The 16,184-nt window shown below is 46.2% G+C and overlaps 1 protein-coding gene across 4 annotated transcripts in view; it reads right to left on the bottom strand.

The window, feature by feature from the left end:
• eml1 (EMAP like 1) overlaps positions 1-16,184 on the bottom strand; it is a 34,208-nt gene that overhangs the window by 13,765 nt on the left and 4,259 nt on the right. For 3 of the 4 annotated variants that reach the window (XM_076165631.1, XM_076165632.1, XM_076165633.1), the window contains exon 1: positions 11,511-12,153. The exons of the other annotated variant lie outside the window; for it this stretch is intronic. In XM_076165631.1, coding sequence (XP_076021746.1) covers positions 11,511-11,577 — 67 coding nt within the window. In that variant the 5' untranslated portion in view covers positions 11,578-12,153. Of the gene's footprint in view, positions 1-11,510; positions 12,154-16,184 lie in introns of those variants that run through there. 4 annotated transcript variants of the gene reach the window in all.

The following is a 16,184-nucleotide window of genomic DNA, read 5'->3' as shown; positions in this document are numbered from 1 at the left end:
AAAACTGAATAGACAACTCACCAAAAGCTCAACATTATAGGCATCAAAAACAAGACTGATTGCATTGATTTGTGCCGATACATAAAGGGTTAATATGCACATCTTTAATGCAGAGGAAGTGAGACAGAAAGCAAAGTCACAGTGCAGACGGGAATCAAATAACAAATAAAAACCCTTTTCAAACCGCGAGCCGACTGATCTGTGCTTGAACGTGTGAGCGAGCTTTTGTCTGCACCATATAAAGAACTTCCCCTGCCTTCAATAGACTTTTATTCATGAGGCTGCTTTGAATATCTGTCAGTCCTTTAGTTTAAACTAACTTAACACATTATAATCACCTCTGCACCTGACGCCCTGAGAGGCCGAGCTCAGGCCACCAGGGTCCACTTCATTAACGCAGAAACACGAGCACACACACACACACACACACACTCACACACACACACACACGTATACGGAAGCTGCGTCTCCTCCATTAAGACTTTGATGTCACAGCGTCTTGATGAAATATTAATGTAAACGGCTGCTGTGTTTTCCCCGCAGACCTGTAATAACAGTCTGCTGCATTATGCATCAGAGCCGTCTGGTGATTAGGCAAATCTGCAGCGCTCCTCTTCAATCTGCACCACGCAAATCAGGTGAAGATCACAACTTCTGTAAGTACAGAGACAAATATCAGCGTTTTGAACAGGTCGACCACAGTCTGTCTGTCCTGCCTGCTGCTCATTAGCTCCAATGTGTTTTTCATTGCAAAAAGGCGTCTAGAGAGCTTCTGCTAATTTAATAGGCAGAACATGCAGGAGAGGCAATTTTACAGATTTGTTTATTGGCCGGACAAATTCCATTAGTGAGCAAACTGCTGTGCCTGTTAGCTGGTTATGAATCGCCTCAGTCAGAGCGTCCAGATGAGACAGGAGGGCAAATTAGAGCATTAAACAGAGGGGACGCAGGCATGTAGAAGAAAATAGGAATCTGAATGAATGCAATATAGCGGAACTGATCTGAGAGTACATACACACACGCGCACGTGAAGCATGCACACGCTCACACACGCTCTGCTTTACATCAAGCTGCTGCTGTCACCACCATTACTGCTGCCTGCTGATTAATACTCCACTGGACAAATAAGAAGAGACCAGGAGCTGTGTGTTGTTTGAAGGCTGGCGGTCTGGAGGGTTCAGCAGACGTGACGCCTCAGAGTTTGTATGCATGGTTTGGTTATTTCCAGCGATCCTCCCATAATGCAAAGCTCCCCGCTGCTGATATGGAGCTGGATTGAAACTGCAGGTGCACCATCTAACACATTAGGCTCCCAGCAGAGGTGACACAAGTGCAATGAGAAATACGTCCACCTCAATTCCTGTGCTAACGCGTCCGCGGCGGGCAGCTTTCTAACTCAAAGGAAACGCTTTCTCGTCTCATACAGCCTAACGCCACTTCTACTTCCTTCGCCTCTCTCCTCCTCACCTGAGCCTCTGCAGTGACGCTTGTTTGTATTCATCTGTGAAGTGTGCGGCGCAGACCGGACCTCCAGAGCAGAAGCATCTGGCACCGTCCTGCTCCCAGCACTGGCACAATGACGCCATGACACCAATCAATCGGAGGAGCACAATGACTGACTGTCACGGCCCTGAATTCATGGCGCTGCGCTAACATCCTCCATCTGTCACCCAGCGCCGCTGCCAAGACCGAGGAGACCTGAACGCAACCTCCCTGTAGCTGGAGTTTGCTGTTCTAGATTGATGCAGTGGAATGTGTGTGAGTGTGTGTGTGTGTGTGTGTGTGTGTGTGTGTGTGTGTGTGTGTGTGTGTGTGTGTGTGTGTGTGTGTGTTTATAATGAAAGTTTGGAGTTGTTGTGACCCCACCAACCTCTCCTCTCTCTCTCTCTCTCTCCCCCTCTCTGTCTCTCAGTGTGTGTGTGTGTGTTAAACCACTTCATTTCTTTGACTTTGCGTGTCCGGGTCACAGCTCAGAGAAGTTGTCTTTCTTTTCTGTTGTCTCTGTCTGTCTCGTCTCCTAATGCATCTTGACATTCTGCTCCCTATTATGCAAACCGCTGTCGCTCTGCCCGGACCGACCGACCGCCCGCCCGCCCGCCCGCTCGTCCGTCATTCAGCCCACCAGGACAAACAGATCACACACATCTGTCCTACTCTTTCTCCAAAGCTGTTGCAACCCTTTGCTCCGGAGTGAAACTGTCTCAGCTGTTTGCAATGAAAGACTCATCTGTGATTTTGGCTTTTCTGCTGAGCATTACGAGTGTGTGAGTCACTCCACTGACCTCACCGCCATCAATAATGAGTATTAAAACACAAGCTTGTTAACCAATTTCCCCTATGAGGACTTTAGGATGTGGAAGATGAATAATAGTCAAACAGAACGAGCAAGCTGACATTTTCCAGCTGACTCACTCCTACACGTGTAGGACTCAAACATACACACACACACACACCTCTGCAATTCCCTCTACAGGATTACAGGAAATGTCACTTCAATCGCTGCCCATTTTCTCTTCACTCGGCAGTGCAGATAATCAAAACAACCGAGTTAAATCGCCTTGATGGAGGTTCAGCTGAGGCTCAGTGGGGAGTTTTGGAACAATCATTCCATCGAGGCAAACAAAAGGATGGAGGGACCCAACAGGCGACGGGAAACGCGGCTGTCACAACATTGTGACGGGTGAACCCTGTTTGTCACCCAGCGATGACATCGCCGCGCTGGCAGGTTCTGTGGAGGTGCCGGATGCAGATGGCAGAGGCCCGGATCTGCATGACCTCGTCCACGTGGTTCTGATCTCATCTCTCCCCGAAAAACAATGAGTCATACTAAGTAAACAACACAACATCGGCCTGAACTCAATCACCATCAAATGCCAATTTAATGCCAAGAATGTAGAAAGTCTGACATTAAAGGTAGAAAATTTAATATTGGAAAATAAGAAAGCAACATATCTACAATCAGGACGAGTGACTCAGCGTTTCATTACGAGGAAGCAAAGCAGAAGGGTCAGAATGTGTGTGTCTGTGTGTGTGTTGGGTGGGGTCGTAAAGAGTGTGTGTTTGTGTCAAAGAGGAGCATGATGACACCAAACAACCCCTGTGAGACATCCTACTGTCCTTGTGTTAAAGCTTTCCTTCCTCCCATAGGCTCCCTCCTTCCTCAGGTCAAACCGAGGTCAAATGGGAAGCATCCCCCGACACACACACATGCTGATGCTGTCAACATCACACGCTCTGGCTGACACATTCCCACACACACACACACACACACAAAATGGGGATCAATGAGGTGTGGAGAAAGTGATATGCGAACAAGCTGCTGCTCACTGAGGGCCGAGAACACATGAAAGGATGCAGCACACGTCACCTTAATATCTGTGTGTGCGTGTGTTATGTGTGTGTGTGTGTGTGTGTGTGTGTGTGTGTGTGTGTGTGTGTGTGTGTGTGTGTGTGTGTGTGTGTGTGTGTGTGTGTGTGTGTGTGTGTGTGTGTGTGTGCCTGTGCAAGTCCTGAGGCTATTCTGAGGCTGACTGATGACGAATGCAGAAAGAAAGAAAGAGAGAGAGACAAAAGAACTGCTTCTCAGCGCAAAAACACACACACACAGACACACACAGACACACACACACAGTCTAAGAGGAAGCTCTCCCGGTGTGCTGAGGGGATGATGCTGCATATGTGAAGCAGATCTCTCTCCATGTGAACGATCCAGACAGTGAGGGAGTTTGAGCTGATCAGCAGACTGGACTTGTATTCTCTCTCTCTCTCTGTCTCACCACTTTGGCCTCCCTCTGCCTGTCTGTCTGCACGTCTGTCTCGCTCGCCGTCTCTGTCTGATGAAACCCCCAACAATCCCACCAGAGTCTCAGTCAGATGCCTTTCTATTCATTTCAAAGACAGAAAAGAGCAAACAGGAAAGATGGGGCTTTTTTGCTGACTCACCACTAGACACAATGGTTGTGATGGCAACAATCCTGGTATCTAACATTGACATGATGCCTCTGATCAGAATGAACAGCTTAGAGAAAGGCTTGATTCTTGTTAGTGTGAAGAAACAGGCCTCTGAAGCACTAAGTCATGCTTGGCGCCGGCTCCAGGCTCACACACACACACACACACACACACACACACACACACACACACACACACACACACACACACACACACACACACACACACACACACACACACACACACACACACACACATACACCACTCCTCTCTCTCAACCTTTCTCCACATAGAACAGGCCTTTGTCCACCAGCAACAAGCATCCAGGAAGGAACAGGGGGCGGGGCGCTCGTTCCATCCAGTGTGTGTGTGTGTGTGTGTGTGTGTGTGTGTGTGTGTGTGTGTGTGTGTGTGTGTTGTTCCATCCAGTGAAGCTGTTGTTATGGGACACCAGCTTTCCATGGTGCAAGAACAGACTCAAGAGACCCACACACACACCCACATGGAGACGGCGATAGAGTCTGTGGGACAGGGAGCGTCACCGTGCTGAACATCTGCCACCCCTGTGTTTGCATTCAGACTGGAGAAACAGAGGAGAAATGTTTAAGACTCTTTTTACTTTCTAAGGAGAGTTTAATTTTATCACATATTTGAAGTCTTGCCTCCTCGAGTTCACTCACACTGCTGCAGATCTATAGTTAGTTTCATTTCAGGAAATCTCTTATGATCAAATGCTGTAATTGATTCATTTGAGACCATTTTCCTCCATCCAAACGTTCAAAAACAGCCAAGAAACCTGGGAACATTCAGCTGTGTGTTTACTGATCCACAGAGCAATAAGTCAGCCAGCAATCGTGTTTGTTACTGTGGAAAGCTCGGATAGACGCCATATCTGCTCACCACACAATAGACAATTCACAAGCATCAGCACACACACACATTTCCCAGGCCTGAATCAGAACACACACACTGGTCCTCTGATTCTACAGACGGAACGAAACACTCCTGCATTGTTTGATATCTACAGCAGCAAGATTTAACAGCTGTTCACAATCGCTCCATTTACTCAGTGAGGCTAAACATCCAGGTAACGGCACTAATAGAGTATGAAACATAACACAATTAAACTCTGGCTCAGAAATATGGTGAAGATCGGATCTAGAATACAAATCAGGACATCAAATCAAAACGGTCATCATCGTGTCCGCATCATTTCCTCTCTCATCTCCCCACCTGTGTTACTCCATGAATCTATTTTTAATGGAATCTCTAATGGGATTCTCCTCTCTTGCCTCTCCATCTGTCAGAGCCACGGCGAAAACATGCAATAAGACACATACACATACACACACACACGCACACACACGCACAGGGCCAGGGCTTTCCCCCCTTTGGTCCTTCCATTAACAGCAGATGTAAGACAGCAATTAGATTGGCGAGCGCCTCGGTGGGAGCTTCACTCCGGGCACTCAGAGGTTAATTATATCTGTTCAAATCACAACTGGCCAGAGGAAAACGTGACGAAGATCGACTAAAATCCGTGTAGCGCGACTCTGGACTCACTGGAGACAAACATGCAAATGCTGACAATTAGCATAAACAGAATAGAAAGCGACGCTCAGCCAGTCACAGCGATGGAAACGATCTTCAATTAATCTTAAATGGGTTTGTGACACACTGAGGGAGTAAAAGGGAGATTTATACACACACATGAATGCAGGCAAATTCCTCTGCACACACACACAAACACACACACACACACACACAGACATACACACACGTACTTCACTCTCATATGATCTGTGGTGGAAATCATTTGCATACTAATGTGAAATACATTTGAATAGCTGAACAGGCTTTACTAAACACTTCATTCAAACGCGGTTATGTCGTAATTTCATTTAGTGTTTTCTTGTTTGTCGTCTTGTGAAGCTTCAGGAAACGAGCCCAGGCCACCAATAATGACTTCTCTCTGGGATTCTGCTGACTGCTGTGATTTATTACTCCTCCCCCTCCCCCACAGGTAAAATCCGGCGCACTGCTGAACACGCTGACCGTCGCTATGCACACACACACACACGCGTGCGCACACACATGCGCACACACACACACAGATATCTGTTTTTGGCTGTTTCGTTGTATCCATGCATCCATGACATCCAGCTCAAGGACTCGTGCCACTGAATTCCTCTGTGCGTCTCCTTTCCCGACCTTCTGATGGCCACACACACACACACACACATACACACACACAGAGCTTGTCTCACGTTCCACTGCCTGAAGCCTTACACACACACACACACACGCTATATATATATTTAGCACAGGGACACACATACTCCTCCTTCTACATGCCTGATTGTTTTACTGGGTCATGGAATGAGGCGGCATGAATGTGTGTCAGTGTGTCCTACGAGAGACGGGAAAGAGAAGCGCTTAAGTTCAAACCGCAAGGGCAACCGGAAACACACACACACATACACACACACACACACACACACACACACAGATCTGCCGTGTCCGTGTGCACGTTGACTCCTAACCCTGACGCTGAATAAAAACATTCAGAGCAAAATCTTTGGAGATTCAAACGTCAAACTGATTCCAGGTTACGGTTGAAGTCTCCCAGAGCTCCCAAAGCTGCTCTGGATGCTCTTGTTCCTGCTCTTGTTTAGCACACAGGCTGTTTCTATGCAGATGATGCAGTGCAGATTAGCACTCTGCTCTGTGTATGTAAAGATGAAGATGCCAACTTCTGATGGGCAAGACTGCTAAACAGCTTGGCCCTGCTTTCATTAAATAAGTGCTATCAATTCTTAGCTGACACCCAAACACACACACACACACATTCCAATCTTAAAGGACACACACAGTCTCTCCTTTCTACTGCAGCACAAATCTGCAGCAGTAAATTTTTATTGGATTTTTGTGCCATTTCCTGCACGTGTGTACGCAGAGTAATCACAGTAAAGACACAAGGCTGGACTATAGTGTCTCACTATCCTGCAGCATGAAAGCAAAGGGCAGAGCGAGCCGCTATCAGGAGAGAGAGAGGGGAGGAAAAAGCGATGGGAGATAAGGAGTCAGGCGAGGACAGCGTGACTGCTCAATATCAGCCTGTCTGAACACAGAAATGCCCCCTTTGTTCCGCTGTTACGTAAGAGAGAAGGATGGGATGACGGGAAGATGAGGAGAAACACGGCGTGGAGGACGGGAAAGAAGGAGGTAAAGACACAAAGGGATGAAGAAGAGCGGGAGGGAGCAGGGAGGGAGGAAGAAGAAATGGAGAGCGGTTTGTGATCTCTCAGTGATGCGGCCATAGGAAATCAATGGCCGCCTCTAAGTGAATCAGCAGGAGTGGATGGTTTATCCCATCAGGGTCGATATTTATTAGACTGCTGCTCTGACGCACGTCACACTCAGATGAGTGATGGGCGAGTGAAGCGCCGTGTTCCTCTCCACTTTTGTCTCCACGCCGACACCCGTGTGCAGGTTGGGAATAATCTGATCGTGATTCAACTTTCCCCCTCGGTGAGTTTTTATGAGAGTTTTGATGAATGGCAAGAAGGAGAGGAAGAGCAAAACATAGCGAGGAAGATGAGTTCAGATTTTCCAGCAGTTGTACATGTCAATTTAGTAGTTTTTTAACTTTAAAATATGGAAACAAATCCGCTACCAGCGCTTCCCACACTGTTTTATGGTCCCAGAATGCTTCGCTGGCACACACAGTCTCCCCTCCTCCTCCTCCTCCTCCTCCTGTGGTAGGTAACGTGAGCAGGGCTTTAATCTTAATCCCTCCACACGTGCCTCCTTTAATGAGGGTTTAGATGCAGACAGATACGCAGTCGGGCAAAGGGAGGAGGCCACACGGAACCAAGCCCAGTCTACTGTGCATCCAGACTACCATCACAACCAACATCAAACAGGCCTCTGACTCTTCCTCTACCCTGAGCATCTGCCCCTATCTCTCCACCCCCTCTTCCTCTGTACCTCTGTCCCTCCTCCTCCTCCTCCTCCCCTGCTGGTGCCAGAATAGTACAGTGCCACTGCAGCAAGGTGTGTGTGCCAGGATGCCTGTTGGTATGCAGCAGGAGCACGGAGAGAAATGAGGACGCTTGCTTCAAATGTAAACAGACTTCATCAACTCCAAAAGTGAATGAGCATTACAGTATAATGGAGCTGTGAGGATGGAGAGACGTCGCTGAGATGAACATTAATGTGCCATCATCGCCATTACAGAGCTGTGAGAGAGGCAGGTTTCCTTCTGAACGGATCAGCTGATGCTCTGCTTCCTCGGTACATCAGCAGCTAATGAGCACAGAATCATATTAGCAGGGTGCAGTGTTGGTGAGATGGAGATCATACTGATGTTTCACTCCATTAACTCCCATTCTAGAATACTATTATCATTGCTGACCATTTTCTTTATAGCCTCATCATAAGATTTAGACTTTAGAGTTTTAGATTTAGTTTCACTTCCCAGCCGCATATTGAGTTACATTCTTCTGCCATTACACAGAGGCGATCAACTTGGATAGAAATGTACGTATATTAAACTCGAATAAAGCAAGTAGTCAGTAGCAGTGAGGAAAAGTTACATCATGTTTTCTGTGAGCAGAGGCCAAAGCCAGTGACTTATAATTTGTAGTGAACAAACTAAAACCAACACAACGTCCTTCAACGTAACAATAACATGAAAAGGTCACGATCATCCTGCCTATGGACAACAGAGCCTGGCTAAGTTCTGGAAAAACATCCGAAATGTCGTTACCAGGCTCACAACACGACGTAATTCAATCTGAGACGCCCTCTTCTCCAGAACCAGAACATTCTAAATGTGATTTCACAGAGAGGAAAAACCTCCATCAGCTCCAATCAATCTGTGTGTGTGTGTGTGTGTGTGTGTGTGTGTGTGTGTGTGTGTGTGTGTGTGTGTGTGCGTGCGTGTGTGTGTGTGTGTGTGTGTGTGTGTGTGTGTGTGTGTGTGAGTGCGTGTTAGCCTGATCTAGCCCTGATCTCCTGAGGACAAAGCTGTTTAGCTGACCTAGTCTGTGAACATTAGTGTGGTTGGACAATCGAGAGCTAGAGAGAGAGAGAGAGAGAGAGAGAGAGAGAGAGAGAGAGAGAGAGAGAGAGAGAGAGAGAGAGAGAGAGAGAGAGAGAGATAGAGAGAGAGAGAGAGAGAGAATGACATCACACTTTTGTGCTTAAAGTGGAACTAGAATCAGCTGGATGGCAGTAACAGAACAGTATGACATCATTTTGGCCTACAGGCCCGACACACATGCACACACACAAACACACACGCTCATTTAGGTAACACTCAGCCCAATTACCCACTCTGTTGGAACAACGAACAAGTCTTTGCTTTCTCACTGTGAGTCTCCATTGCTTGCATATGTGTGTGTTCGCGTGTGTGTGTGTGTGTAGAAAAGCAAAAGACAACGTAGGGAGTTGGAGGTTGGAAAATCCCCGGTTTCTGCAGCATGTCATCAACTTTCTCATGGAGAGGAGCCATGACATGGTGAAGGATACTGACCTCTCACAGAGCTCACAGGCTGTGTGAGGACATGGAGACACCTAGGAGAGAGGAGACGTGGTCTGTCCAGTGTAGTGAATGTGTGGGCGAGGGCGGGACAATCCAGATGTTTAACAGAGTTTCTGGCCATATCAACAAATCACAGACCCTCAGAGACAGTAACACCAGCTGAACCTGAAGCCACACTGGGATTTATGGCAGCTTATGGGACAAAGGTTATGTTACTGAATCACTGTGAAGAACACTACAAAGAGAAGCTTTATGAAGCCGCCATAAACACGGGCCGCTGCACCTGCTTCTATCACTGAGCCGCCATCCATGACAACACTTTGCTGACTAGATAACAATACAATACAGATAAGAGGCGGTAACGCAAACCTGTTATTGCAACTTACGAGCCATCATGTGCTTCTGTTTTACTACAACACATAAATCACCACAGTATGAAATGGATCGGATCAGAGTCCAGACGTCATCTTCCTTTACATGTGACCTCAGAATCACTCATCTATGGATTTTTCAAAGTAAAGAAGCAGGAAGTTACTATTCAGAGAATAAATGTATAAAATATTAAAGGCATTTACTAATATTGAGTTGCAGCAAATTCTTTAAATTTACTTTAAATTCCTAACTTTTTCACAAACTCTAAATATGCCCTTAATATGTCATACATGAAGTACCAATAGAATGTCAAAATAAAAAAAAATATAATATAATTGAATGTCAAAATAAAAAAAAAATAAAATAAAATAAAATAAAATAAAATAAAATAAAATAAAATAAAATAAAATAAAATAAAATAAAATCATTTTCTTTCCGACTGCTACTGTGACCTTTAAAGAGAGTATTGATTTTCTCATTATCCAGTGATGGCCATTACTCAACGATGACAGCTTCTACTCACTAAACACCACACACTCAACCTAACTGCTCTGTGGTCATTAAAAATGTACTTTAGGAAACAAATGAGGTAAGTCTGACATGCTAAGTGGAGTTCTGGGGTGTGTTCCAGTGTGTGGAGGTTTAAGTGTGTACGTGTGCTTAGCTGGTACAGTGATCCGTGTCACAGCCTGGGTTAAAGGCAGCAGCTACACTTTATTGTGTAGGACATAATCCCTTTTGTGTGTGTGGGGCACAAAAGCTGGAGATGATTCAGAAAGTGATGATACCACCTGACCGGTCCAAAACAAAACATCTACGATTTGTCCCAAAAAACAAGTGAAGTGAATCTACAACTTCTTAGGATGATATCAGACTGATGTGTCATGCTGCTTTCATTCTGAGTCACTCCCTCCCTCTCATAACATGAGCAGCCCTAAATATGGTTCCAGAGAACAAATGACATCAGGCCAGCAAGCAACAGGAGCGCTGATGTTTTGTCTGTCACTCTTGCTATGTCTTCCTTCCTTTCTGTCATGCAGTTTCACCCTGATTGCAATCAGCCTGCGAGCGAGAGAGCAAATGTATTCGTACCACACTGATCCTCACATCAGCCTGAACCAGAGTAATCAGGGCAGCGCCGTGAGCTCAAGTCTGCTCCTCATCCTCCCTCTTTGTTTATCTCATCTCCCGTTGGCTGCTGCCTCACAAATTGTTGACATTATTCCTGCCCAGATTCCAGAATTTCCAACTCAAATAAACAACGTATCTGTGCTTAAATGGGATAAACGTTTCAATTCAAAGTCTGTATCTATTGAATCTTGTATGAATCTAGTCTGAAATAGTGTGAAGCTTGGTGCTAAATCCTCTCTACATCTGCACATCTACACAATGAGACAATATGTACACAGCACCTACAGCAGTCAACTTAAAGGATAAACACCTACTTTACACCGCAACCTATGGAGCTGGAGCTAAAATAGCTCAACACACACAGACACCTCAATCCACACACACACACACCGGCACGCACACATGGTGTCAAGTTAAGCCAGTCAGCTGGTGACATGTCAAGTTCATAGAAATAACACACAGCGTGAGGGAAGACAGGGATGAGGGAGGAAGAGCGAGGAAGTTTTACCGTTGCAGAACTGTAGCAGTGAGGAGGTGTCATACAGGCTGCTGTAGCTGGAAAATCCGTCCTCCATTCTCAACCTCTGCTCGGCTCCTCTGCTGTCCTCTGCTCCTACCTCTCTCTCTCTCTCTCTCTCTCTCTCTCTCTCTCTCTCTCTCTCCCTCTCTTTCTCTCTGGTGACTCCCTTAGTTTATCGTTCACTTGGTGGCCAAGGCGTTCACTCTATTCACTCTCCACGGGTCAGGCTCCCTGGGTGAGTCACCATGGCAACCCATTCACTCTGATTATGTCATGTGAACTCCAACCCCTCTCCTCTTCTATGTCTCCTCCCTGATTTACTCTTTCCACCCCTCTCCCTCCAAAAAACTCCTGAACTGCACCAGGAAACAATCCCCTCAGTCGAAGAGCCGACCAACTGCACTGAGCCACACAGGCGCAGGGACAGAAGTTAAGAGGCGGCCGGTGGTGGTGGTTCTGTTCTCTGTCCTCCCTTCTCTCCCTTTTCCCCCTCCCTCTCTTCTCTCTAGTCCCCCTTCTGTCTCCAGGAGAAGCAGCTGTGTGTCGTTAGAGATCTCCAGCAGAAAAACAGCTTTAAGAGGGCTTGAGCTGTGAGCGCAGCCAGTGTGTGTGATGCATGTGTGTGTATATGTGTGTCAGAGTCTGTGTGTGCGTGTGTGTGCGCGTGTGTGTTTAGATAATGCCTGGGACAGCCCAGCCTTTGCCTGTCACAGAATGTGAACGAGTCAGAGCAAAGGGGGGCTGGGCCTGTTTAATAGATCCTCCTCCTCCTCCTCGCCTTGGTGAGAGAGGAGAGGAGGAGAGGAGCAGAGGAGCAGAGGAAATGAGGAAAACTTGCTACACCTCCATGTAATAGTGTGAGTAACTCAGGGTCAAACCGCATATTTTCTGCTGCGACCGAACATTGGAGCTGAATATTGGCGGGGGATCACTCCTGCGACTTTAACATGATTATCATTCCGTCCCCTCCGTCTGTCTTATCTGCCCCGCCGCAGACGACTCAGCCAGCGAGGGATCCTCAAAACAAGGACAAGAGGGGGAGAGAATGAGAGGGAGACGAGCCGGGGGATTGAGAAAGGAGGGAAATAAATGGGGTAGAGGGGGAGGGGAGAGAGGAAGGGAAAGAGAAAGTGCTCGGGGAGGATGTGGGGTAGAGGGAGAAAGAGAGAGAGAGCAAATTAAAGAGTGACCGGAGGGAGGGAGGGGAAGTGAGGATACCCAATAGAAAGAAAGGTGGAAATGGAGAGCTTCTTTATTTTGACTGGGGTTTTGTATATAGGCGCAGTGTGTGTGTGTGTGTGTGTGTGTGTTTGGAGGGGTGGAGGGGGTCTCTGCATTATTTATATTCAAGCTTGCAGGGAAATAAATAATAAGCCGTAAGGAGACGATCTGATCTGTGGCCTATATTCATGTCAGACACGCATGAAAGAAGACATGAAAGAAAAAGAGATACATGCTTCCTTGTTCCTGGTTGAGTCAGTTTGTCTGTGCAGTTTCTAAAGTGGGCCTGCTGCTATTGACCTGCACCAAAAGGTTGCAAGAAATCAGGTTAAAGCATCTTTTAATGTACGATACAGCATTGAGTCTCCATGTTGTTGACCCCTGAGCTGTCGCTCCTTGTATTCCCAGGTGGTCTCTCTCTCTCTCTCTCTCTCTCTCTCTCTCTCTCTCTCTCTCTCTCTCTCTCTCTCTCTCTCTCTCTCTCTCTCTCTCTCTCTCTCTCTCTCTCTCTCCACTTCTTACTCAACAACATCAACATTACATTGTGCAAAGCTCCTTACAATAACAGCCTGGGTGATGGAGAACAAGGTGCTCTTTGTGACACCCTGTCAGAACTATCCTGCACTCTGTGAAAACACACAAACACCACAATGACCTTTACATTCATACACCTCTCTTGTCTCCTGGAATGTAAAACATTCCTGCCTGCCTATTTGCATTTCTTTGGATGATAGGAAATCATGAGTATCAACGCTTCAAACCACTAAAAACACCAGAGCGTGCCATGTTTTGATTTAGATAGAGACAGGAATGTTGCTGCTACGTTTTGTTCTATATGTTTAGTTGTGCGGCCCTGAACTCAGCCAGTCACAGTGGTGTTTTGTCTGAAGGAGCTCAGATTAGTCTGTATTATAAGTCTTAGTCGAGGGGGGCAACTGTGAGCCTAGATTAGGGACGGAAGGGGCAGAAAGGGGCTGAAGGCTTTTGTGTGTGTGTGTGCGTGTGTGTGAGTGTGTGTGCGTGTGTGTGCGTGTGTGTGCGTGTGTGTGTGTGTGTGTGTGCATATGTTCACGTGAAAAGAGGCCACTAAAACTGGAGTATATCCCCTCTGACCCCCCCACGCCCAAACGGCTCAGCGGGTGGGAGGTGGTGTTTTTGCTGCTCCTCCTCCTCCTCCTCTTCGTCCTCCTCCTCCCTGCTCTCTCTCGCACGCACACCTCCCTTTTGTTCCCTATCCATCACGGCAAACCAGGGAATGTATACAGACACACACACACACAAATACACTCACGCATGGTGCTGTGTGAGTATAAAGACGGCCCACTGTTTCTTCATTACAAACGTGTACACAAAATCACACAGCACAAAGCCACTTCCATCAATAGATTACTTCACATTTACACACTAAACTGACATCTCATCCATTTGTCATTAAATAAGGGATAACACATTTTCAGTTGGTGATCATGGTGGAATAAACCCCCGAGCTGCTCAGGACGTGGAGGTGCAGCTGAGGAGTCTCGTCTCTACGCTTATCACTCACTAAAGACACATTATCACACTTATTATAAAGCTAACTCACCAAAGAAGTAAATCATTTCACACAGTACATTAATTTTAATTGAACTTATCACAAATTTCAAGCTTCCGCATTAAGCATAATCCCAAATGCTGTTCATCTACACTAGCCTAGCAAATGTGTTTCCACATCAACAGCGGAAGTAAAGTTGAACCTGCTACCTTGCTACATGTAGCGTAGCATGGTCAGGGTTAAAGTCAAACTGTACTTTATTGCCAAATACGACCTATAATGAAAATGCTGTCTTTACAAGTCAAGGTGTCAAGGTTAGGTGTTTCCTGTCAGGTATCAGCAAGAGGACGATGCTAACGTGTGTGTGGCATGAAGTGACACATAGACGCCAAACAGGGCAACGACGTGCCGCAGCAGCCGGGATCTTATTTTTAGAGCGTCTCTTCTCACTTGAAGGTCACAGCAGATTGTTCTTTTTTCCCCCCAAAGAGAGAAAAGAAAGTGCTGACATTTGCTTTAAGCACAGATGATCAGTCAGTCTGTTTTTGGGCCAGATTACAAACAATCCAATCCAGATCTGCAAGAGGTAACAAGGTCAATCCTCTGTCGGATCCAGCCACCATCTGCTGGGTCTGGACCCGGTTATTGGGCTGCTTTGTAGTTTAAACCACAAATTAATCCAACCTGGGGTCTTAATGACTCAAAACACTGAATCTACATAAAGGCTGCACACTAAAATATAATGTTACTTCATGAAACTTCTTCTTCTTCTTACTTCTTTGCTGCAAATACCGGGATTGTTTAACTCGTTTAACATTACAGCATTCTTTACGCATTAAGGTTCATTCTACTGTATAATCCTCAGATACAGCCGGTTGGTTTCTCATATGGTTAATGTTTCATGATCCTCGGCACTACAATGGGCCCATTTCTCAGGCAGTAGATAGTAGAGTTTCATCTTTTATCTCAGCTTCAGCTTTGGGTCGATCAAACCCAGATCAGTTCTCACGGTGTGACACTGTGACACCTCATAACACTCGCAGCTGATGCATTTAAACGGCAAGGAGAGGAGAGCAGAGCAGAGCAGAGCAGCAGAGGATGTAATACTGCCCGTGACGGACAGGTTCACTGTTTTTAATAACTGTCTGCACAGAGAGGAGCAATAGAGGTGGACGGAGAGAGAGAGAGAGAGAGAGAGAGAGAGAGAGAGAGAGAGAGAGAGAGAGAGAGAGAGAATGTGAGCAGGTCGAGTCAATCAGTGTATTATTTCCTACTTGTTAGTGAAAGTAAATGTCATCTCTTATACGTGATCAGAATAGAAGTCGGTTCTATAGTGGAGCATATTTCATGATTCTGAATTATGAACCCCGGGGCCTTAATGTAGGATATTAATACTGTAACTGCATGATTCCAAGGTACAAAATCAGGTTTTGACAATGTTATCTTCAGCTTCAAATATATTTTTTGTGTGAGTGTGTTTGTGTTGCATGTGTGTGTATAAGAGAGCTTTGTTTAGCCCAGAAAAATCAATTGGAATTCATGAAAAACAGCCTTTGTTGACAGGAGTATTCGTCATCATGAATTGTGTGCAGGAATCGTGACCTACTTTTAAATGGAGGCGAATCCAACGGCATGAAAACGTTCAGATCAAAGCTCTGAGTCGGAGACGCAAAGCCAGATGGGAGGGAGTTTGTTGCATTATGCATACACACTGTACACACACTCTCAGTGATAATATAAGAGTCTGTATAGTATCAGTGCTTCACTGTGTCCTCTGCTGTGGATATACACAAATACACAAGTCAGCTAACCAACTGAATATTTCTGTGATATGAGCGCGGAGATGAGGCGAGGCTTCACACACACACCCACACCCACACACACACAGACACAGAAAATGGCACTGCGGC

Source organism: Genypterus blacodes, unplaced genomic scaffold (genome assembly GCF_046128005.1).
Source record: "Genypterus blacodes isolate CSIRO-AG114 ecotype Tasmania unplaced genomic scaffold, CSIRO-AGI_Gbla_v1 ptg000147l_1, whole genome shotgun sequence".
Classification (NCBI taxonomy): Eukaryota; Metazoa; Chordata; class Actinopteri; order Ophidiiformes; family Ophidiidae; genus Genypterus; species Genypterus blacodes.
The sequence above is the reverse complement of the archived record's forward strand: the minus strand, read 5'-3'. Positions and strand labels throughout refer to the sequence as shown.